The sequence below is a fragment of the Fukomys damarensis genome, unplaced genomic scaffold (genome assembly GCF_012274545.1).
Source record: "Fukomys damarensis isolate Sample0158 unplaced genomic scaffold, DMR_v1.0_HiC HiC_scaffold_30, whole genome shotgun sequence".
NCBI lineage: Eukaryota > Metazoa > Chordata > Mammalia > Rodentia > Bathyergidae > Fukomys > Fukomys damarensis.
In genome coordinates, this window is record NW_022900942.1 from 62,312,488 (window position 1) to 62,336,541 (window position 24,054).

The following is a 24,054-nucleotide window of genomic DNA, read 5'->3' on the forward strand; positions in this document are numbered from 1 at the left end:
CCTCGCCCCTCTGCGAGCACGCGGCCCTGGGCGTGGGCTTCACGATGGCGAGCACCGGGCCCTCCTCATCCTCATCGGGGGGCGGGCTGTCCTCACTCGGGATGACCCGGAAGTGGGTCTTTTCGGAAGGGGTGATCGTGGCGGTCCGAGGGTGATAGTCAGCCCTTTCCCTTTTGCTGACCTAGCAAAGAACGGTTTAAAACCAAATGGATTTAAATGGTATTTACCATCCGATTCCACGTTCTGAGCCAAAGTCTCACTACGTAGTTTAAGTTGGCCTTCAACTCTTGGAGGTCCTCCTGCCTCAGGGTCCCAAGCCCTGGGATTACAGGTGTGGGCCACCACGCCGGTCACAGGTGTGCACCCACTTCAGCCACACTTACACGTGCCCCGCAGTGCAGAAGGCTACGTGAAAGAGGACAGCTCCAGATACTCAGAGGCGGAGGACACCCTGCAGGGGAGAAGACTCACAGCTGCGTACTGAGGAAAAACAGCCGAGCCTGCCTGCTTTACAGCTCTATGAAAACACGAACAGCCAGATGTCCAGGCGCAACCACAGAAACGAGCCAAGTGTGTATTTAAAAAACTAAATTCCACAGGAGATCTATGTATCTTTCTCAAGATATGTATCTCTTCAGTTTCTTCATTATGAGCTGGCAAAGAAGCTTCAAGTCAATGTTGTATGCAAAATTTCAATGTGGAAATTTTATTTTCCTTTATGGGCCTTAAAAATTTCCCTCTACCCTACTTCTCTTGCAGTGCGTAGGTTATGAATCACGGTGACGTGGTGACCTACGGCCACACGAGGGCGCTGCCGCCACCCTGCTCCGCAGACCCGGGCCAAGCGCCGCCCTACCTTGGTGGACTCCGGGAAGCCGCCCCACGTCCACTCCATGTGCGACTCGGACCGCAGCAGGCTCTCCGATGGCTTCACCTCCAGCTCCGAATCGCTCTTAGGACACACCACATGGGGGTAGGCGCTGGAACACAGGGGCGAAGACAGGAGCGCCGCAGTGAGGCAGTCTGCAGCCCACGGGCGTCCGCGCTCTCGGCCACGTCTTCCCCTCCCAACACCGGCGCGCATCGCCCACTTGCACGTTAGCCGCGGACACGGGCAGAGCACCAGTGCGGCCACAAGTCTTTCCACTCGTGACTCACCCTGCACAGCTGACACGAGACCGGGGACCAGGATTCCACCCAGCTCTACCGCTGGCTGGCACTGTTAGGGTCAGCGGGGTCAGGCCGAGGACAGTGCGATCGCTGAGGAAATACCAGGCCCGCGGGACCCCGAGCAGCTGGCACACACTCCCGTCTCCCCGAGGGAAACAAGGACTTCCAGAGATACATACTTCTCTCGTGGGGACCAATCTCCATCGGATAAGGCGTAGTGATCCCCAGCGCGGAAGAGCAAAGGTTCCTCATACTCGTCTTCTTTTAAGGAAGTACTTGAAGATCCTCTGTGAAGAGAAAAGACAAATGATGGCCCAGCCTTAGTTCCAAGATGCGCCCGCCCAGATCTCCCAACAACCTGTCTCAGTGATGGGATGAAGAGCGCCCATGACCCTAACTCCTCCTTTCCAAGCGGACTCACCGATGCCGCTCCCAGAAACCGCTGCAGCCACTGACTGTGGAGCAGGCAGAGGGAGAACAAAAAGGGCTCCATCCCTTAGGGCTGCAGATAAAGCGGTACAGACATAAGTGTCTCCTCTGACCTGGGGGCTGCACAGGCAATCAGAATGCACCCTTCTGGCCGTGGCTGGGAGGCCATGGGGAGACCTTGGCGGCTGTATCTGGCCCCTGGCCCCCTCCTCTCGGGTGCTGCTTCCTGGATGCCATGAACCGTTCCGCCTTGGAGAAAGCCATCTAGGGACTGAATCCTCTGAAACCATGAGCTAAATCAGACCTTTCCTCCTTAAAATCGTGTAAGATACTGTGCCCCAGTAAGAAATAGAGGCCTACACCTGACCATGTGGTTTAGAGCCTTAAGAAATAGATTACAGGGTGAGTTTGGGATGCTTTGGTAAGCAGAGACTGAAGGGAGATTCTGGTCAAAGCTCAGAAGACCAGGATACTGACAGGAATGTAGACAGGAAAGGCCAGGATCAGGAAGTTTCAGCTTGGATGAAGAACTTCCTTGGCAAATGGATCACAGCCATGTGTGTTATACCCTGGCAAAAGTATTGGTCTGTGTATTGGCTATGTCTAGAAACTGTGAAGGGCAGCAGATAAATTATCTGGTAATAATTTCCAGGCAGCTCGGTATTCAAGCTATGGCATGGGTGCTGCTGGTTCCTTTAAAAACAACAACAACAACAACAACAAAACAGATTTATAGTGAGAACGGGGTAAAAAGAAGAGCAGCAGAATGCAAAATACTTAAATTTTGGCCCCAAGGGAACCACAGTATAAAGTTGGGGCCAATGGAGATGTACTTGCTGCAGAGATGACTGCCATTAAAAGAAACCAAACACTTTCTACAGGGACAAGAAGAAATTGCCTTGATGGATTCTCAGAAATCAGCAAGACCCCATCCATCATAGGCTCAAGGGCGAGAAAGCATAGCCTCTCACTGGAGAAGAGTTTCTGGGTCCCCCCCCCAGAAAAGTGCTTCCCAGGGAGGCTGTGCCCTGGCACTCATTTCCCTGTGCTCAGCCATTCAGACTCAGAGGCTGCTGTGGCCACGGTCCAGGGGGCCTGGCTACTGCTTCCACTGACAGCGGACTGGGGGCCATCTACGTGATGCTGACTCTACCAGTACGCAGAATGCAAGAGTTGTAGGGCCTTGGGGGCCTCCACTCAGATTTCAAAGGAATGCCTGGCAGGCCAGACAAAGAGCGCCTGAGAGAACAGGGCAGGAAACTGTGGGAATGAAGCTGAAGATGCACTGGATGCCCCAGCAAAATCAGAGATGCCAGGAGTGTGGGTTGTGAGGAAAGCCGCAGGCTGTGAGTAAAGCCAGCCCGGGTGGTTGCAATCACAAGGCTGCAGGGGTGGGGGCACAGCCCTCTGGAACACACCCCTCACTACCATGTGCCCCGCATGCCGCGTATGGAGCTCCAGGACTCAAGCGTTTGCCTCGCCGGTCCTGTTCGCTCCCCCAGCCCTCCCTTTCAGAGCAGGGATGTTTCCCCCGTGCTGCTGCACAGCGGGACTGAGTAACTTGTTTCTTATTTTTACAGAGCCTCACAGCGAGTCTCAGAAGTTTGACCAGGGCTTTTGAGAAGTGCCAGAACTGCCAAAACCCTGGGGAAGGGGTGTTCCTGCAGTAACCGTCCATCTTAGGTCCTGGGCAATCAAAGGTCCAGATTTTCACCTGTAGGTAGAAGCTTATCACTTGTTGAAATTTCTTAGAAGAATAAAGTGCCAAATTCTCCAAGTCTAGGAGCCTCACACAGAGCAGTTGATTCTCTAATATGACAGATACGCAATGCGAAGTGAGGGTATCTCAGAGGACCATGGTATCGAAGACGCCCGAAGCAGGCTGTGGAGCGGGTCTGGCCGGAGGAACTCGCACCCTACTTCCGTTCCCACAACCGAAAGCTTCTAACTGGAAGGACAGTGTTCTGATCAGAAGCATACATTTCATCTATTCCGTTCCCAATTTGAGAATGCTCTCTCTTGTCCTTCACGGGCTTTGTTTACATTCATTTCCACAGAAACAGCACATAGCCCGCCCTCGCACACAGCTCACCTCCCCCAACTGACTGCCAATAAGTCAGTGGCTTGGCCTGGCCACCGGCATCGGTCATCCGGCACTGGCTCTCTCTCTGGGCTCTGTCTTTTAGTTTTAGTTCTCAGACCTGTGTCATACATGGGGCAGGATATTGGAACCTAACCACAGAGGTCTCCAGAAAATATTCATGACAGAAGCCAGTTTATATTTTTAGTATTATTTTTCTTCCTTTGTATCTTAACCTAACAGGGCCAGGGATGTAGCTTTGTGGCACCATGCCCGCCTGGCAGGTGCAAGGTTCTGTTCGATCCCCAATACAAAAAAAGAAAGTTACATTCACCTAATGTTCTAGCAATACCTCTGACATGTAATAGTTTTCCCATATGCCTGCATTTTTAAATTTAAGGTTTTCCTAATTCTAATCTTTCAGATGACTACTTGATACACAAACTTATTCAAGGGGAGAGAAATATGTATTTGAGGAAGCAGACATCTAGGAAAAAATAACAAAGGAAAGTGAAACGGTAACCTTTCCTTTAAAGAAGGGGAATCAGCAAGTGAGGCGGTGCATGCTTGTGCCCTGCACTGCCACCGAGGCGGGAGGGTGGTGAGCTCGAGGGAGGCCTGGACACACAGACCTTGTCTCAAAAGGGGAACGGGGAAAGCCCCACCCTTCCCGAACGTATTTCACCACAGTGCAAGAGCCCAAGCAGAGCTCAGTAAAACAAATGGGATTTAGTAAAACACTGAGAGGGGAGCTCAGGTCCCCGGGAAGACACGGCCTGGCTGCTGCTGAGCTCGAGCTGACACAGCCACGAGGTGAGGAGATGAGAGCCGTGAAGCACTTTCAAAATGCAATGTGCCTGAGAACAGGGACCAGCAAGGAGATCCCAGCAGCGCCTGAGGCTGAGGACAGGATCCCAGAGTCCAAGGAAGCGCACGCAAGAGCGGGGCAGTGGGCAGCAGAGCGAGCACGTGCTCCCAGCGGGAAGGGCCTGCTCTCGCCCCTTATTGGCTCCCGGACGCTGCCCTGGCCTGGCTCCCTGCCGGCCACCCCATGGGAGCGGACAGCGCCCTGGTTCCCTGACCTGCGGCCTGAGATCTGCAGACACTTGTGTGGAAATCATATTCTACCTTTCCAAAGTAGGAGAAGTCACCGGGAGCCAAGACAGGCACTGTCTATGTGGGCTCGCAGCTCCCTGACTGGCAGCAGGAGGTAAACAGGACTTCTGCGACCTGTGACCAAAGATCATGACTCTGGCACAATGTTTATCAGCGACTTTGGCCCCACGGTCAGCAGGAGTTTCTGCATGGCTCACGATGAGTCTGCATCTGGAGCCTCTCCACAAAAGCTATTCCTCCAATGGGACGGACGGGCAGACGGAGCCTGCCCTGCGGTGCCCAGCTGCTTTGTCGGCAGCGAAGGGGGCAGGGCAGGGCAGCACAGGGCACCCCCCCTCCCCGCAGGGGCTCCCAACATCAGCTGCTGACCACAGCCGGGCCTGTGGCTGCCTGATAAGCACTGGGAACCCGGCAGGCCCAGGCCGCTTACATCACGACGCAGCCTTTCTCTTAAAGTCCTCATTTCTGTGGGCTGCATAATTAAGCAGACTTTTCAGAGCAAATTTCAGAAAGAGTCGCTACAGGTGACACCATCTACAGCTCACTGTGGGAGTGACCCGAAGCGCCCCCACCTGCGCCCAGAGGGCTGACTCAGGAGCCAGGCGCTGGCTCCAGATAGCGGCGGCCCTGCTCCCAGCCGGCGACAGAGCCAGCACCCCAGACTTGGGCCACGCAGCCTCTCCTGCAGCTCAGTATCTCTGCCAGGCAGTCACTCACACTTCCCACTTCAAAATTCCTTCAGATACCGACTTCTGTGCATACAGTGAGGAACTCTGTCTACGTCTCAAGAGTGTGTTCACACCCTAAGCTAAAGCTGCAAACTGTCCAGGGTCCGAAACTCTTCCCTACGGTGCTGACACGAGTTTGGGGACAAGCGCTTTTTAAGTAGGTCTCAAAAACATTATGAAGCCTAAAGTACTTTCACTAGTTCCATTTTTGTTAGTTCTAACAGGGATTCTGTACTCTATCAAAACTAAGAAAATCCAATGTATTCAGTGTGGGGAGAGTGTAAAGAGTACCTCATATGACAGCTATAATATAAGAAGGTGACTAGGAAAATTTCCACATATTTAAATATTACTATCAATTTTAGGATACTTCCAGGATTCACCATGCAGATTCTAAGACTTTAGAAAGTGAGGGAACAGTTTTGCCAAGGAATTATCCTATGTAGTTAGAATCCATTTCTTCTATATTAATAGTATTCTCTTGACTTAACTACAAAAACAAAGGCTCAGAAATGAACATTTAGGTAAAGATAAAATCTGCTCTGTGTGGTTTGGTTTCTTTTTTTTGTTTTTCTTTTTTTCGTTTTTTGAGACAGGGTCTCACTATGTAGCCCAGGCTGGTCTCAAACTCACAGCGATCCTCCTGCCTCAGCCTCCTGAGTGCTGGGATTATAGATGTGCACCACCACACCAGGCTCATGGTTTAGGTTTCTGTAACGAGCAAATGCCTGTCTCCTCCTCTGATGAGAACGGGCAGGACGCAAGGTGTGGGTGCAACTTCAGGGGCTGTGCTGAAAACACCCAACAGACCCAAGCTGGCTCTCAGGCCCCCAACCCAGCAGAGGAAGGGCAGAAGGGGAACAATCTGGGGAGGCCCCGCTGCCATGGGGACGGTGCCCTGGGTGGGAAGCGCGTGTTCCACCCCTGCCACCTCAGAGGGGTGCACATGGCAACAGGGCCGTGTTCTGGGCCACTCTTCTAGGCCGCTAAATAACTGCTCCAAGAGCTCACACCGAAAAAAGAAACAGGAAACTCCTTCCTCCTCAACTTGGGAGGCCTGGATGACAGGCTCCAACGAAATGTACACTTCAGCTCCTCAGCACCAGCAGAGCACCTACTCCAGGGTAGGGCATTAGGCCCACGGCCTCGACAGCAAATTCTGCAGGGTTGCAGAATGGGAAAAAGGAAACGCCTCCCGCCTTGTGCGCAGTGAGAGGCCCCGCGGCACAGTGTGTGGCTGGCCCTGGGCCCGCCCGCCCCGCCCTACCTGGCTGCCTGGGCTGCCTTTTCGTCGTCGGAGCTCAGGGCCATGTCCCGCATGTCCTCCGCAGTGGGGGGCACCGCCAGCTCCTCCTTCTTACTCTCCTGCTTGCACTTCTTTCTCCTCCGCTTTTTCTTTTTCACAGCACTGGGAGCGAACATTGTCTCCGTTTCCAGGATGTGCGAGACGTCCAGGCTCTGGGGCGGTCTCGCGTCTCCTTCTGACTTCCCCACAGGAGCATCAATATCCTTAAAGAACTGGTCTTCCGTGGGGATCGGGGAGGTGGCCAGGTAAGCAGGTAGCTTTTCCTTAGAGTCACAGAGAAAGCAGAGTTACTCCTGACACACTGGGTGCTGCTCAAAGCTGCACTTAACTCCACAGTAGAGGGGACAGCGCGCTTGTTCCGGGGCAGGAGGCCACCCTGAGCCCGGCAGACACAGCCAGCGGCAGCTCTCTCCGAACACGGCTGGGCCCTGCGAGGACCAAGCGCCCGGGGCCCACAGAGCACAGATGCGAGGGCAAAGTACGGCTGACTGGGCCCCCTGCCCCAGGCGTCCACAGCAGAGCTGCCCAGGATGCTGGCAGAGCTCACGAGATGAAGGGGACACCGATCAGGAGCAGCGGGACAGGTGAGGGAGGCGAGCAAGCTGGTGTTACAGCAGCAGCTAACGCCAGCAACACCACGCTGTCTGACGGTGCAAGACCTTGTAACAAGGGAATCAGTGAATCTGAAAGCAGAAAGACCCTTCCGAGAATGCTAAATTAGGCCAACATTGAGGAGCAATTACAGTCCTAACCGAACACAGAACCAGCCTCCCAGCCATTTGTCCACCCCTCTGTCCATCACTCAGAGCCAATGGAGAATTAGGTAAAAGATATGGACCTCAGGTAGGGCCGGGGATTTGGATCAGTGGTTCCGCTGTCTGCCTCAAAAGCACGAGTTCGATCCCCGGGTACCACAAAAAATAAAATGACCTCAAGTAATTTACAATACTCAAGTTTTTATACTTTTTCCTTCCTGAAAGTGTGTTTTGCTCATTTGAAGCTTCTGAACTTGGCCTTGGTAAACATATTCCCTGAAGCCGGGAGGTCTGTTTACCTAGACAAAATGTGCTCACCACCAGCACAGAGAAACTGGGAAGACACTGCACCCCGAGGGCTGGCTATGCTGTTTCTAGGGATTTGCCAGTTACAGGTTGCCTGACCTTCTTGAAAACTGTTTTATGGTATTGCTTCCTTGCTTTATTACAGCAATACAGACATAATCTGATGCCCACCAGTAAGGCAATGGTTAAATGAGCTGTGAACTTCCCAGCACAGGACACTGGTGATGACAGCCAGATCGAACTGGCTTGAAAGGGATACAGATGACACCTAAATGAGGCAAGTTTGAGGGAAACGAAAACTAAAACTAACTAGATGGAGCCATGAAAACTTTTGGTAGTTTTTATTCCTAGGTCAGGAGCTCCTGAGAAGCAGAGGCTGTTCCATTCATAGGATGTGGCACAGAAGTAACTCCAGTGTTTCTTGGAGGAAAAGGTTTTTTATTTTAAAGAGAAACACACTACACACTACAGAAGACCCGGTCCGCCGGTCACACATGGAGCAATAGAGGTAGGAGTGGGCTTCTCCGAGCTGACCGTGCCCGGCCCAGGCTCTCGAGTGAGCCCCGAGAGCCACAACTGAGTCAGGCAGGGCTGCCAGAGGCCCACTCCTTACTCCTGCGCTCGGGGGTGTGGAGCAGACAGGAGTTTAAAAGAAACACGGCAAGTGTGTCACTCTTGTGACAACTGTCATTAATCACGCCTCACTCTGCTCTGTGCCCATCTCTGAGGAAGGAGCCCCGCCTAGATCAAGTAAATGTATGCAGAAGTAACACAAAACAAGGAAGAGTTTAGGAACACGGTGTGTGCCAAGGCGGACCCAGGAGGCACACTGCCTCGCTCGCTCTGCAAACCGGGCCTGAGCGATTGGCTTTCTCTGTTGTTGCTGCTGTTTTGTTTTTTTCTGGTACCAGGGATCAAACTCAGGACCTTGCGCTTGTGAGGCAGGTGCAGTGCTACGGAGCTACACTCTGGCCCTGTTGGCTTTCTCTTAACTGAAGTATGATAAACATAAGCCATTTTGCACTATTTTTTGTTGATATTTTTCTTTGTGATTTTGTAACACCAATCGGCAAAACCAAAAAAGTAGTCCTGTATCCTTAACACTCAGGGAGCATCCTTTTTGCTGGTAGAGATTTTATCCTTTTTGGAGTAAAACAGAATGCTGCCCTCTACAAATTTTCGTAAGGCCCACAACGAATACATTCAAGCAGGTCCCCTGCTCACATGAGTATATACACCGTGGTAGGGCCGGGCCGGGCCAGGCCGGACAATTACACTTCCTTGCTGAAAGCAGCCATGTATAAAAGGACACAGGCCAACAGTTTAAATCTCTCTCGATCATAATAAATTCACAGACTATTCAAGGCTAGGAATATGATTTTCCCAACCCGAATGATAAACGTGTTCTCCAAGTTTAGAGGTCAAACACACAAGCACGCCTTGCTTCCCGAGGCAGGATCCAGTGGACAGCCAAGGCACAGCTGCCCGGACAGTCCATCGGAAAGCGTGTCCCCTTAGAGGCCGCAAGCCCGGGGCTTTCCGCTGTCCCCAGGCCCTGCAGCTGGCATGATGGTTTCTCAGCCCCAGCTCCTTTGCGACAGCTTAGTTCCAACGAAACTGCAGCCCATCTAGCAGGCAACAATCGTGTCCACAGCCAGGCAGGAGGACGCTGCTAGTCCCTCCTGCGCCGGGCGTGTCCCGGAGGCCCAGGCACAGCACGTAGTGCAGCTGCGACCTCGGGAACTTACATACTCCTCTCCCGTCTCCTCCACAAAGAAGGCTTCTCCATTGTCACCCAACTTCATGTGAAGATCCACCGCGCTGCCATTGATTTCGATGTCAATCTAAGGGCGAGACAGAGTGCGGCTTAGCACAGCACAGCCCTTCGTCCAGCTGGAGAGAACTTGCCACGGCCCGACAGCCCCCCTGAAACACGTGGATCAGGGCAGGGTGGGTGAGCTGACTCAGGGACGCCTCAGCGCCTGCCTGGAGTGCAAGCTGAGCCCCGCGCAGGGGTTCCCTGCGGTCCCACGCGCTCTGCCTAACACCCAAGTGGGTGTCCGCGCAAGCCATGACCACGTCCCTGGCGGCCCTCTGTCCACAGAGCCCGGCGTCAGTGACACCCTGCTGGGCTCCTCGCCTGCCCGAGGTGACCGGGGACCCTATAAACGCATCACAGGAAGAGGAACTGGCCCGGATGGGAATGCAGCTGAGAAACACAGATCCATTGATCGATAGAGCCAGAAGTAAAATCCAGATCACACCCAACAGATACAGGGCAAAGAGCTCCGTGCGGAAACCGTGATGGTGCTGCCAGCCCTGCGGAGGCAGAAGAGCTCCGCCGGGGGCTTCTCTCAGAGAGAGCCGCTGACAACTGCACAGCGCGCAGGCGCTACTTAAGGCAGAGTCGACTGGGCATCGTATGCTGTGTGTTCTGCAGAACCAGGCTTCCCGCCGTCAGCAGGAAGTTCCAAAGAAGGCCAGGGGAATACGAGCCCGTGGTGACGCCTAGGACAGAGGGCCTCTGTGAGCACCTGCAGGCGTTCCCAGGCACGCAAGGTGCACACCTGCACCCACGCACAGTACGAGAGCTGCACACACGCGTGCACAGACATTTCCTGCTCCGAGGCCGAGAGCCTCAAGCAATGACAGCTCAGCAGCAAAGAGCAACCCCACGGCCAGGAGAAGTGAGGCAGTGCCAGCACCGCACGGCTCTGCCCGGGCCACCTCCCGGTGCCAGAGGTAAGGGAGGGGCTACCGCTGGTGGAAGCTTTCAGAACGGACTCAAGCTCCAAGGCGCCTCGGAAATAACTGTAACACAGAAGGGAAAACCCCCTGATAGCCCCGAATTCATACTGATAGCAGTAACTGAAATGAGGACACAGCAGAGCGGGGCTGGCTCCTCTTCACAGAGTTACAATTCATAGGCAGAGTAGGAAGGACGGAAATAAAAATGATCCCCATTCAGCAACACATCTGCTTAGTAATCTGAACAAAGAGCAAGCTCAGCCTCGCCCTGGTAGCCTGTGTGCAGCAGCCCAGGGGACGCCGGGAACCCAGAGACCGGAGTGAGTGTCCGCGAGTGGCAGGTACCGGTGTCACTGCTTCCTGCCCCGGGGGAAGTGACGGCAGACTAAACGGGCGGCCTGCGGATCGACTGTTCCCTGCGCCTCAGCAGCCGGGGGCAGGGGAGGCTGACGACCTGCAGAAACAAGCAGGTGGCTGGCAGCAACAGGGACACAGCTAGCACAGACAGCAGGCACTCGTGGAAACCTGGTGACAGCGGACTAACGGCACCGCGCCGAGGCTCATTTCCGGCTTATGGTGACTGCACAGCGCTCCCAAAAAAGTTCACATCAGAGGAGGAAGTGAGGCTAGAGACACAGTTCCGAAGTAAACAGATGTCATGAGAAACAAGGCCGAGGAACTGTCACAGACCGGAGGGGACTCCAAGGGCAGGACAACGAAATGTTCCTCATCTTGACTATGGAGATGGCACAAAATATCTTGATTGTGGTTGGGGATAAATAAACATTAAAATTTATCAAACTGTTCTTCAAATCCGTCAGCAATTATAAAACAATACATCTGAAAAGGATAAATATTATGGGAAATGGGCAACAAATATAAAATAAAGAAATCCTATGTGATTTAAGAAACGTTACTAGAACAATTTCACACAATACACATCTTCCTTGTACTTTTTCAAGGCGTAGCTGCATAAATCATTTTCTCTGGCACACACGTGAGCCCTCGCCACTTCTGTCACCACCAGAAGTGCCAGCAAGGTCGCTGCAAGGGAGGCCCCACCCGGGTTCCTCATGGTGCCTTCAGCCCCAGCTGGCAGGCACGGGACTGCTGTCCTCGCACACACTGGGGTCTCACTCTGAGAAATAACCACGTCATCAGTTTTGTGAGAAGTCACCAAAGTTGCTACCTGAGGCATCCAGTCCAAGTTTCCCCTCTGAATTAACTCCTGGGTCCTCAGACACCCGGGGCACCCTGTCCGCCGACCGGCACACACCATGGCTGAGGCACGAGCCCACCTCGCTGGTGTCGCCACCCTGGAAAATGTGGGGCTTAGCCGACATCAACAGCCTTCCCTCACGGAACTGCTTACATCTCCGGGGCCTTGGTTTCCCGTCACAGGAAAGCTGCACTGCGATCAACCCAGCAGCTGTTTCTTCCCAAACACCCTCTGGGGTTCTGGGAAAGCGAAGGGGACCGGCAAGGAAGTCTTCTCCTGTCCTTTGCCTCCCACGTGACATTCCTGTTAAAACGCAAGACGCTGACAAGGCGCTGCACACGCTGAGCCCTGCGGCCTGTGCAGAACAGGCTGCGAGCTTAGGCCTGTGCGAAGCTGTGCCATTTACAGACACCCACAGGCCGAGCCGAGCACGCTCAGCTCCCGGGGAGAGCAGCCTCCGAGGCAGCTTACAAACAGAGTCAAGCACAGGGAGGGGGACGCCTCAGGGCACGAACAGTGTGCTGGGGACCCACAGACTGGTCTGAAAGCTGCTGCCGTCCACAAGAAAGGACAGCACAGGTCCTGGGTCCCTGCGCCACACAGGTCCTGCTCTCTGCAGGGTCACTGTGAGCAAAGGCCAGACCACAAACCCTGCTGCTCTGGACACACTTCTCCTGTCCTCAGGGATTGTGTGATGCCTGAAAAATTGAGATGTTATTCTAGCAGGAACAAGAAAAAAAAACCTAGTTTTATAAGACCCATTTTCTTTCACTCTCAAAGTCACGTAAGTTCACTTAAAGGAAAGGGAATCTGTATTGAAGAGTGAGTTCAACTACATAAAACAAAACGCTGAAAAGAGATGTTCACTTCAGAGGCCCCTCACCTCACCGGGTTGAGCCAGGAAGGGGACACCGTGCACCCCGGAGTTTTATGGCTGACTCAGTTTGTCAACTTGACTGAGATCTGACACAGGCAAACTGCACTGCTCCCTAAGCCGGGGGAGGTTGTACAAACCAGACACTGCAACACAGGTACCGTCTTTCCAAAGGGCTCCCAAGGGAAACGGGCTTCTTAAACAAACAAGGAACCGCTGTGCAGTGCATCCTCCTCTCAGCCACATCAGCAGGAAGGCCTCCTGGTACTGTTCCACCCCGGCCCGCCCTCCTCCTTCCTCCTTCCCAGCCCCGACAGTCTGATCGTGCAGGGCGGTCGGAACCTGCGGCCTCCTGGGCCAGCCTCCCTGGCCAGCCCCTCGGAACCAGCGGCGGCGTGGAGCCACCTCCGACGTGCACTCACCACTTTCTCCTTGGAGCGCAGGACGCCCAGCTTCCCGAAGCGCACGTGGAAGGGCGAGCACTGGTAGGTGCCGTCCTGCTGCCGCACCACCACCACGTCGATGCAGCCGGACAGGGTGGCCTGGTTGATGCCCTTGTACAGCTCCTTCACGGTGACGAGCACCTGCCCGGCCAGCTGGCCCACGTAATTCATGGTCTGAGACTGCAAGAGAAAACCGCCGGTGAGACGCGGCACCGACGCTGTGGCTCCGACAGCGACACAGTCTGAGCGGAGAGTGAGAGGCCTGTGCCACGAGGCACAGGGCAGGGACCCCCGGGCCCCGAGTTCAGGGCCTGCACGGCGTCTCGGGACAATGCTGATCGCCCCTGCCGCCCACCGGGTCTGTCTGGAGCCGGAGGCCACGGCAGCCCAGCAGCACCACAGGGGAAGGTCACCGGGGGTCCTCGCCCAGCCACTGCGGGGCACAGCTACCCGCTCAGCCATGCATACCACCACAGAGGGAAAGGCCCAACGGGCCTCGGCACGGCTCCCTGGAACACACAATCATGTGCCACGTGGCTCTACACCCAACACAAGTGCTCCAGCCTCTCTGAGGAAGGGCTCCTGGCTCAGACTCACCAGTCAGTCAGGATGGCCAGAGGGCTGCAGGGTCTTCCAGGAAGGGTCAGGGCAGGGGAATGCAGCTACCACTGGCTCTGCCTGACCCAACCCTAATTCTTCCGCAGAGAAAACCAAAGCCAAACCAGAAACCCCTTAGTCCCTTCTTCCTAAGTGTATTTCTCTTGTGTAAGTTACTTCTGTTGCTAACAGCCCACGTGCTGCTTTTCACTGCTGTGTAGTACTCCACAGCACTGCCTGGTGAGGAACACCTAAGCTGTTTCCAGTTCCTGGCAATTACAAATAAAGCTACAATGGGAGAAGCCACATACAGGTTCCTGAGCTTTTACTGCACTGGGCAAATGCTTAACTCTTGATTGCACGGGAACGGACCCTGCCAAACTGTTTTCCAGAACTGCTGTGCCGTTTTGCATCCCCACCAGGGTATGGGGCAGCCAGCGGTGTGGCATCCTGAGCACGTGGCATGGTCACCCTTTTTATTTTCCCATGGTGACAGGTGCGGTTCCAGTTTGAAACCGCATCTCCCTAGTGGCCAGCGACGCCAGACGTCGTCTTGTCGTACACGTCGCGTAGCTGCAGCGTCACTTAGAGGAAAAGGGAACACAAGGCCCGGGGATTTGGCTCTGTGATTCTGCCACCTGCCCCACAAGCACACAAAAAAGGAGCACACGCTTGCTTTGTTCTTACCTCCGGGGTCACGGCATAGGTTCATGATGTTATAAGTGTCTCCAAAAACAAGAGAAAAAAAACAAGTGCATCTCGCGAGGTCCGGCCCTGGCCCTTGGGGCACAGCCTCTGCGCTCTGCCCACCTCACCCCCTTCCACCTCACAGCACACAAACCGCGCAGCTCTGCATGTCACACAGCCACGGCACCGGTACATGAATTTTATCACTGTATGAAAATCATAATTATGGGTCTCTTTCCCTTAAAGAAACCCAAAACAATAACTTTTGAGCATCCCCAGTCAGACATAAACAAGTTGTCTAAACGTCAGTGTGTAACAAGCCCGCATCACTGCTAGCATAAAATCCATAATTAAGTGGAATGACAGCTATTCAAGATGGTTTTAATTACCACAGTTAAGGGATCTGCTGCAGGCATGAAGATCTATTGTGCAGATGCTGGTTGCTAAATGCAGAAAAACACAGGCTGCCAAGAGAACTGGTTTCCCCTGAAGACATAAACAATTCTGCTCCTCAAGTGAAGGCTGGGAAAACAAGGAAAGAGAGGCCGGGATCTGAATGGCTGCTCCTGGGGACCCAGGCGGAAGAAGACCTGCTGCAGGCCCCGCGCACCCGAGAGCACAGCGCCTCTTGGGGTGATGCCACCTGCTCGAGGTGTAGAACAGCTTCCCGTGCAGGTGCAGCCCAGCCCTCGGTGTCATCCCAGATGCCTGGCACCAGGCAGCGTGCCCACCAGAGTGCTGGAGGCTAGAAATTAGCAGCCACCAGCCCCGGGGCCTTTGGAGAGCCACACTGTGAAGATGCCAGCTTTGCAAATGAAGTGTGAAACTACAGCAAAATGACGCACTCTGTGCTGTGACTGTGTCCAGATGTCCCTCAAAGCCTCACACAGTCACAGGTGGGGCTTTCTGAGGTGGCCGGACCTAAGCCATGTGACTGATTCACAGTGCGGTGCTAGGACTAGGGTGCTGGGACCAAGGTGGGTGGTCACCAAATGAGTCCACTGATTGGTCTGGCACGTCCCTAATCCCAGAAGCCTTGACACGACGTAAGGCACAGACAGAGCCTTGTCTTGCCTTTTCCTGCCTGCCTGCCATGGACGGTTTCTCCTCTGAGGTGCTCCTCAGCTGTGCCACCCGTCTTGGAGCAGCCGACATGGGCCGAAGCCTCTACAAACCGTGAACCAAACAAATTTTTCCTCCTTTAACTTTGGGTATCGGATGTTTTGTCTCAGCAGCAAGGGAAATGTAACTAAGACACACCGTAAGCTATGTTATGGTGACTGATGAAGGAAACAATGTGAGCTGGGGAGAGGAGACCGAGAGTACAGATTGCAGAGACCTGGGAAAGGGAGGCAGAGGCCACCGGGAAGGACGGGGGCAGCAGCTGGCAGGAGGTGCCGCACAGCGAGCGGGCCTGTCAGGCGGGGTGGAGGACAGTCGCAGAACCTCACGCAAGAGCTGCCGCAGAGCTCAGCGGCCCTGTCCCAGTCCCCGGAACCGAAGAGCCCACCCCCCACCTCAAACACAAGCACACTCGTCCTACACATCTCAGAAATGCATGGTATTAACAGTAATTACAGTCTAGCAACTCTTCTTTAGAGACCTAGGCCCCAACGCCTCAGTGCTACACTTGTAGTATCAACTCAGAAGGTATCATTATTTCTATTTTTAAGGATAATGAAGCTGAGGCATGGAAAGGTCCCCTCCCACCCCGAGGCCGCTGTCTAGAGATGCGATGAGGGTGCATCCAGAGTGGACTCCTCCCGAGAGAAGAAGGGCTGGAGCGCCTGCCCCCTTGCTCCCCAGGCCCCAAGGGTAAAGGACACATGAGGCACCTGCACCAGGAAGGACCCTGCACAGCGCAGCACCTCGGTCTAAGGCTTCCGAGCCGAGACCCAGAGACCGCAGGGCCTGCTGTAAGTCAGGCCCCATCTACGAAGTCTGTCCTGGCAGCTGTATCTAGGAGAGGAATCTGCGTAAGCACAGTCTGCTTTTCAAAAGTCTGGACACTCACGACTTCAGGAGCGCACAGCGTGGGCCCAGGAACGTCTCTGAGCTTCAGAACTGTGCTAAGCATCCCTGATAAAAGCTCTACCACACCTGACTTCTTGCTGTCCTCCCAATACAGGCACCACAGTGTCACCTGGCCACACGACTCTGAGGTTACCACATGGCACCCAAAGACAGCTCGACTGCCCTCTGACTCCGCCCTCTGCCAGGCCGCAGCTCAGACTTCGGGTGGATGTGGACTCCCAGGTGCTGGGTGGCATAGCCAGGGCAGAGACAGCACCCGCTGCCATCACATCACCGGCCGTCCCGCCCGACCACCTGCTCTCTGCGTGAGGGACGTGCCAGGGAACAAGGCTCCTGGCCACATCAGGAAACAGACCCAGGACACTGGTCGCCTGGATATGTGCCAGCCGCACCTGTGCCCTGGACGCTCGGGAGGCCACAGCCGCACTGACAAGCGCTTATTAGTTCCAAGAACTTGACGGAACCACTTCGCTGGATGCTCCAAGGCAACGCGGCGGTGGAGGCCGGCACTGGTCTCCTCTTCTATCTGAGACAGACACGAGGCTCTTACTAGAACCCAGCTCTGCTTCCACTGGGCCTCCCAAGTGTCTCCACCATCTGCCACCGCTGCCTAAACCATGAGGCTCAAGGGCGCCTGGTGTCCCTTGGGCGAGAGAATGGGCTGAACTTCAATCCCTAGAGCTCCCCTTCGGAGTGAGCAGGAAAGGCAGCGCCTGCCTCACGCTTCTCCAAGGACTTCCAAGTCTGCAGGAGCCCAGCCGAGCCGGCGAGTGTACAGAACGGGACGCAAGGCTGGCAGACGCCGAGGACCGAGGACGGAGCTAGACATCGGGGCGAAAACTGTCCCAGAAGCCGGGCACTGCGGAGCTTGCCCCAAATGCCAGCCCTGGAAGGCTCAGGAGGAGGGCTGCGCCTCGCTGGGCCCGGCCCCCAGAACCTCACGCAAGAGCAGGCAGCGCGGGGCAGGGTACGCTCAGGCAGTGCCTTACTTTGTAGCACGCAGGGCTTTTTTCTTTTTCCTGTCACAGCACAATGCTGCTGTGTTGCTTTGATTCATATTAATTTTATAAACACCCCTTTAGATCACTTTATAAAATAAGAACACAAGCAGTACAGGGAGAGCCTGGCCCACCCGAGGGCAGAGGAGAGAGCCCAGGGCCTCCCCAAAACCGGCTCTGAAGGGCTGGGGACACAGGCCCTTCACTTTGGGACCATTTACTCCCCACATGCAGAAGCTGAACCTGAAACCCCAGGTTTCCTGGCCAACTTCCATAACACACCACACTCTGCCTCTCCAGACAGCCTTTCGTGGGCAAGGAGACAGGAAGTCCATTAGATGCCCCATTCAGGAAGAGCCCTTCAACCCAATACCACAGAAACAATCACATAAGCCCGCAATTCTTTCAAGAAAAAAAACATGTGCTGGCACAACCCTCTAATCCCAGCACTCAGGAAGCTGAGGCAGGAGGACCGAGGCCATCTTGGGGTATAAAAGACTTACTGGTTCACTATCAAAGCAAAGATGAATCCAATTATCAAAATGTCCACTCTCCTGGCTTGTTTCTGGAAAGATTTAATTTCAGACAGTCAGAAAACCCTCCTGCGGATTTAGCTCAGTGGTTCTGATGCCTGCCTCACAAGCGCAAGGTCCTGAGTTCGATGCCCAGTAGCAAAAAGAAACCCCTCTTCGTGCAGATCCCAACGACACCAAGTCCTATGTATGCTCTAAAGACACGTAATTCCACCTTCCTTCTCTTGAGAAGGCCTTGGTCCCCCAGAGAGGGAGACCTGAGAGCATCCCTCTCCCGCTGCAGCACACCCCTAGCCTTCGGGAGCCTTTGGGAAGGCAGGAGGAGGTAAGACCTCCGGGGTTGCAGGAAGCGCCTGCCCCGAGGTGGCCATGTGGTCTCAGCCTGGGCAGCCTGGTCCTCAGGAGGTGCAGGAGACTGCTTGGACTCAGGAGCCATCCAAGTTCCGTTCACAGGGCCACGGGGGAGGAGGCTGCATGCAGAGACCACTCAACGCCCCCACAGCATGGTCAAGCGGGAAAGGACACAGCCACGGGCGTGAGACGGACGCCTAGGGAGAGGACGCAGCCGGGATTTGGTAAATACTGCCGAGTGGATGAGCAACCAGCTTAGATACAGGGACACAAAATGGGCAGATGTGGCCGGAACTTCCTATCGTGGCTGGACTTCAAAGACCATTATTTCACAGCCGCGGGTGGTGGTACACACCTGTGATGCTAGCTCTCTGGAGGCTGAGGCAGGAGGATCACTGCGAGTTGAGGCCAGGCTGAGCTACAGTGAGTTACAGGGCAGCCTGAACTACACAGCGGGACCCTATCTCAAGCCCCCCAAAGAATGTTACTTATTAATTACTGTATATATGAAAATCACCTGAGTTCGTTTTCGCAAATGGAAATTCCCTTGAATTTTAAAAGCTTAAAAATATGAGCTGCATTAGGGAAGCATCTTTCCTCCCGAAAGCAAGAGGACAGGACTGCCTCTCTGCCACTTCTGAAACCCATTGCCAAGCAGAGGCAGAGGGGACACCAAGCGGCCAGGGGCACAGTCCTGCGTCCTTGGGGAAGCAGCCCAGGGTGCTGGAGGCCTTGCAGGGCTGTGTCTGGGAAGCGCAGTAGAAGCAAGTTTGGGTGCTTACAAATGTATGTTCCGGGCTCCAGGGCGGAACCACTGCCTGAAGAGCTAAGATGCTGCGGGTCCCGAACGCACACTTTGAAGAGGCAGGGCGCTTGGTTTATGGAGTGGACTCCAGGGGCTGGCAGCTGTTCGCTCAGACTCCCTCCTCACAGCTCTGGCTGGGAAGCCTGCTCTCCCGAGTGTCCGTTCCCTTCCCAACACTGTCCACAAGGTGTGGGTCCTGTGCGTCTTCAGTCCTGCTCTGGGGAGGACACACACAGATGCGACAGGTGGGTCAGAGATGCCGACAGGCGCCCCGTACAGGGAGGAGCCTGGAGATGCTGTGCGCCTGCAGTGTGGGACCAGGGGCCCGGCAGACGTTCCTGGAGTGCACAGTGCGTGCGTATGGAAAGGCACCAGAAGACAGAGCCCCACCGCACGTGTGCGGCCCCAGTGCCCCCAGCATCTCTCTGGACGGGGAGCCAGGGGAGCCAATCCCGAGTCTCTGCTTGCCTGGGGTGTCAGTTTTTCCAGTGTCGGCCAGCAAAGGATTTCAATGCCGACCTGTGGCTTTGGCTCTGACGTGAATCTTCTACCAAGTTCCCTCAAAAATTACCCTGGCAGGATTAGCAAGAAAATGCCTGTAATGTAACTGAGCAGAAGCCGCCTTCCTCTGAGGCAGCAGGGGGCTCGGATCACGCGCATCTTCCTGGGTCTTCTCTGTGATCCCAGCCACTATCCACAGCACAGATGGACAGATGCGCCTGCTGCACGGGGTCCCGACAGGGAAGACACCAGGCCACCACAGCGACCTGTGAGTCTCCTGAGCGGCGGCCCGCTCGGCTTCAAAGCCCGGCAACACCCCTCTCCCCACCCGGGTACATGCCCACTCGTTTTCAGGACAGTCCTTAAAAACCGAACAGCACTTTCCTCCCATCCTAGTACTTAAGAATCCAGCAGGAAGCACGCAGGCTTCCTGGACAGAGGAGATGGGGTCAGATGGAAAATGTGTCCACAACAGCGCGTCCAAGAGCGGAACGGGAAAGCTCAGGAAGACAGCAGGGAGAGCATGCTCCAGTCCGCGTGCAAGAGCAACGAAGCAAAGGTGACACGGGGGCCGCACCCCAGCACCCGCAGCACTCTCCACACCGCAGTGATCTGCTCAGCTCGCCCTGAAGTCTAAATTGGGTGAAGACCAGAGAAGCGCTGCACACTTCACGGCCTCCCCAGAGCCTGGCAGCGTCCCGCAATCACCAACTCAAAGTCGGCCGCTTTTTCTCTGGTGGCAGCTGGAGTGGAGCCGGGGCCACCTGCACACTGGGCAAGTGCTGCCCAGCCCGAGTCCAGATCACCAGTCACAGTGAGGAGCTCGCCGGCAAGGGCCTCGGACAGAAGCAGCAGGGAGAGGCAGGAACACACAGCTTGGCTCTGTCTCTCCGCAAATTCAGGAGGGGAGGAGACGTGTAAGGAACAGTGGATGGTGGAGGTGGGCCCCAGGCGCACCCTGAGGAAGCGCGAGAAACTCCCGCCTCCCTGGTCTGTGTGGCGGCTGAGACAGACGCCCTCTGAGGCGGTGAGCCTGCAAAGCCCCGTGCAGATCATTCTCAAGAACCTGAGCAGCCCAGAGACAATGTGGGGCGGAAGCCAGATGCCTGGGCTGGCAGAGGAAGCGGGGAAGTTGCACAAGATGATGGTGACCACCAGACCGAGACGGCCACGGCCTGGCTATGCGGTCTCTTCTCACTGTGACTCAGCGCAGCCTGCGGGCACACAGGACGGTGCGACCTCCCACGCCAGCACTCAAGCGCACGCCAGGTGCTCATTCTCTTCGGGATCTTTCACTCCACACAGATCTTTACAGTGCTGGGAAGACCCCGCGGTGGCGAGCACAGGGTAGGAGAGCCGGACCTCAACCCCTCCCCATCCTCACTCCAGGGCCGGGACACCCCCGTCCTCAGCCGCCACAGCTCTGTACAACTCAGCCCTGACCTGTTCCTGGCTCGGCGGAAAAAGGCCCAGCCTTTCCTCTGATGACATGAAGTGACAGACATTACCTCCGGGCTCACCTAACCTGCCCAAGACTAGAGACAAACACAGCAGTAAAGCCATCGGAGTGAGTAACGAGTGTAATGAGTGAGTCTGTTTACAATGAATCATGGGAGGCAGCAAACTGTGAAGTCCGCCGTGGAAAGGCTGCACTGATGAGCACAGAAGAACCTCTGGCTACACCTTGAACTAATCAAAACAGACCTCTGAAAGAGTATACTTTGTGTACAGTAAAATTAACTCTGTAGTGCTCAGTTCTGTGGTCATGAAACCACGCACCCGTCGCGCCCATCACCACGATCGGGACAAGGACCCTCAGGCTCCTCTCCAGCCTCGCCTCCTCCAGAGCACTGCGTCACTGGAACCACACACTACGTGGGTTTGAGCCCGGCATGTGCCCCTTAGCCCGTGTGGGAACCGTAACACGGATCCCGGCTGTCCTCGTCCAGGTCCATAGGTGTTAGACATTCGGGCTACTCCCGGTTCCTGGCGGTTATGAAGCCGAAGCTGATGTAAATACGAGCATGAGGCTTCTATGTGAACTAAGTCCATGCTATCTGGGCACACACCTCAGGGGGTGCTGTTCTGCAACTACTGTTTTAGACGCCTTTAGTGCACTTATGGAAGATTACAATTAAAAGAAATGCCTCTTTAAATTATTTTAATTTATTTATTTATTCTTTTTTTTGCTTTTTGAGACAGGGTCTCACTATGTAGTTGAGACTGACCTGGAACTCACTATGTAGCCCAGGCTGGTCTTGAACTCACAGTGATCCTCCTGCCTCAGGCTCCCGAGTGCTGGGATTACAGGCATGCACCACGACACACCGGCTACATTATTTTTAAAGTAGTAATTTAACTATTTTATAAGCTTACCAGTTTAATAGAGATTCCCCTACACTAGTGGAAACCCAAACTCACAGCCGTAGCTTTTGAATACTGCATATCCTTGACAAATCCCATCCAACCCACAATATAACCCAGGTGCTGACTCATTTCTCTTCCTGATGTTAGGCACAGCAAGAAGAGGAAAAGACACTTCCATCTACGCCTGCCGAGTGTCCTCCAATGGGGTGGTCAGTGGGTCTGTAACAGACGGCACCCACATGTCCCTAACACACTGTTGCTGTGTGCAGGACCTCGTGGGGGCAGGGACCTCAGCCTGTAGAGGGCCAGGACAATACTTCTGCACATACGATCACACACAAGACAGACTCAAACGTGTGACATTATAATCACACATATGTAAATGCAGATTCCCCACTTAAACCGTCTAAGACCACTGACCTGTTTTGCTTTGAGCACTGATATAACCACAAAGCACCTCTAAAATAAAGCAGAGATCTGACAGTCTGGCTCACTTCCACCGCGGAAAGGCACACGGTTTCAGTGGGTTTCTATAGAAACCATGCGTCGTTCTTTCTGGGATGCTACACAGACACTGGCAGGGTATATTCCACCTCTATTCAAAGTTTTTCTATTTATACACTGGGCCAAAGGCTAGAAACTGACAAGGTGACGAACTGCAGCCCGAGACTGGAACAGTTCAACGTACTTCTGCAGGTGTAGGTCTGGAGAAGATGGTTAAACTTCTCTTTCTTTCCTTCCATCTTCTCCCCCTCTCCGTCCCCACAAAACCAAGCCAAACCAACCAAAGCACCCCTCACTATGATCGCAGGTGAGTTAAACTGACATCTGAAAACTGTTCATTCGCAGGGCTGAAGGTCCCTCCCCACCTCACGTAGGGTCCCGGTTCAGCTCAGGCAGGGACAGGACAGCTGGACGGACACAGGGGCTTGAAGGGCATCGCACCAACTTTAGTTAGAGCAGCAGCTACTGAGTCGCTGCAGCCCAAGCTCACAGGCAGCTTCACCCAGCACCTCGAGGCTGAGGGCTTCGCTGTGCTGCATGTCTCAGGGTGAATCGCCCATGTAGCCCAGAGCTAGAGCGCTCGCTGAGCGGGAAATTCCTGCCTCGGAAAGAAGAGTGCACTAAGATAAGAATGCAGGCTGTCACAAAAAGAGGCCATCAGTCACCTGTCTGGGCGGATTGACAGTGCCCTGAGCATTCAGTCCACTAACATTAACTCACGTAAACTTAATTTCTTTAACAAGTTTTCAAAATAACACCGGCTACGAAATGGGACCACGTCCTGTCCTCTATAGACATCAGGGTGCTTACTTTTTAGGACGCTGAGGGCCAAGAGGGACATAAGAACCCTTTCAGTATAAAGAGAAGCGCTAACTCAGAGACGGGAGTGACGGAAGGAAGACTGTTCATCAGGGAAGAGCACAGCACGACCTGCGCAGAAGCCATGTTCTCCGCCCCTGCTCACCACAGGTCCTCCTCAGAAGCTTCCCAAACAGTCCCCAAGGAAAGGCTGAAGGGACCCGCGGCGCACTGCTGGAATCCCAAGTCTGAACCAGACCCACAGATGGCCAGACACAGGCGGAAATGGCCCGTGGGCCTGGGGTAAAGCACAAAGACCCACACACCCCGCTCACTCAGGAGGGGACCCAGAAGCAGGGCCTTTCCCAAGGCAAGGAGGCGTCCAGAGCCCGATATGGGTTTCCAGGCAACACTCAGAACCAACGCGAGGAACCAGGGCCTCCTGGAGGCAAGGCCACACAAGCTCCCGAGCTCCTCAGAGACAGGCCCAAGGCGCTCACCATGGGAAGAACCGGAATACAAGAGGCTCAGAGGGGCCCAGGGACTACGGCAAAATCAGCTGAGCCACGCAGTGAGGCTGAATTAAGAAGTAGGTGAGCTGGGGATTTAGCTCAGTGGTGCCACACCTGCCTGGCAAGTGCAAGGTCCTGAGTTCAATCCCTGTGCAAAAAAAAGAGAGAGAGAGAGAGAGAGAGGAGAGAGAGA

The 24,054-nt window shown here is 54.6% G+C and overlaps 1 protein-coding gene across 1 annotated transcript in view; it reads right to left on the bottom strand.

Annotated features, from left to right (window-relative positions):
* The window catches only part of Lpin2 (lipin 2), a 38,689-nt gene that overhangs the window by 10,640 nt on the left and 3,995 nt on the right, over positions 1-24,054 (bottom strand). Inside the window, exons 2-7 of the mRNA XM_010638684.2 lie at positions 13,154-13,354; positions 9,639-9,734; positions 6,791-7,092; positions 1,350-1,457; positions 857-980; positions 19-181 (exon numbers count right to left, since the gene is read on the bottom strand). Coding sequence (XP_010636986.1) covers positions 19-181; positions 857-980; positions 1,350-1,457; positions 6,791-7,092; positions 9,639-9,734; positions 13,154-13,354 — 994 coding nt within the window. The remainder of the gene's footprint in view (positions 1-18; positions 182-856; positions 981-1,349; positions 1,458-6,790; positions 7,093-9,638; positions 9,735-13,153; positions 13,355-24,054) is intronic.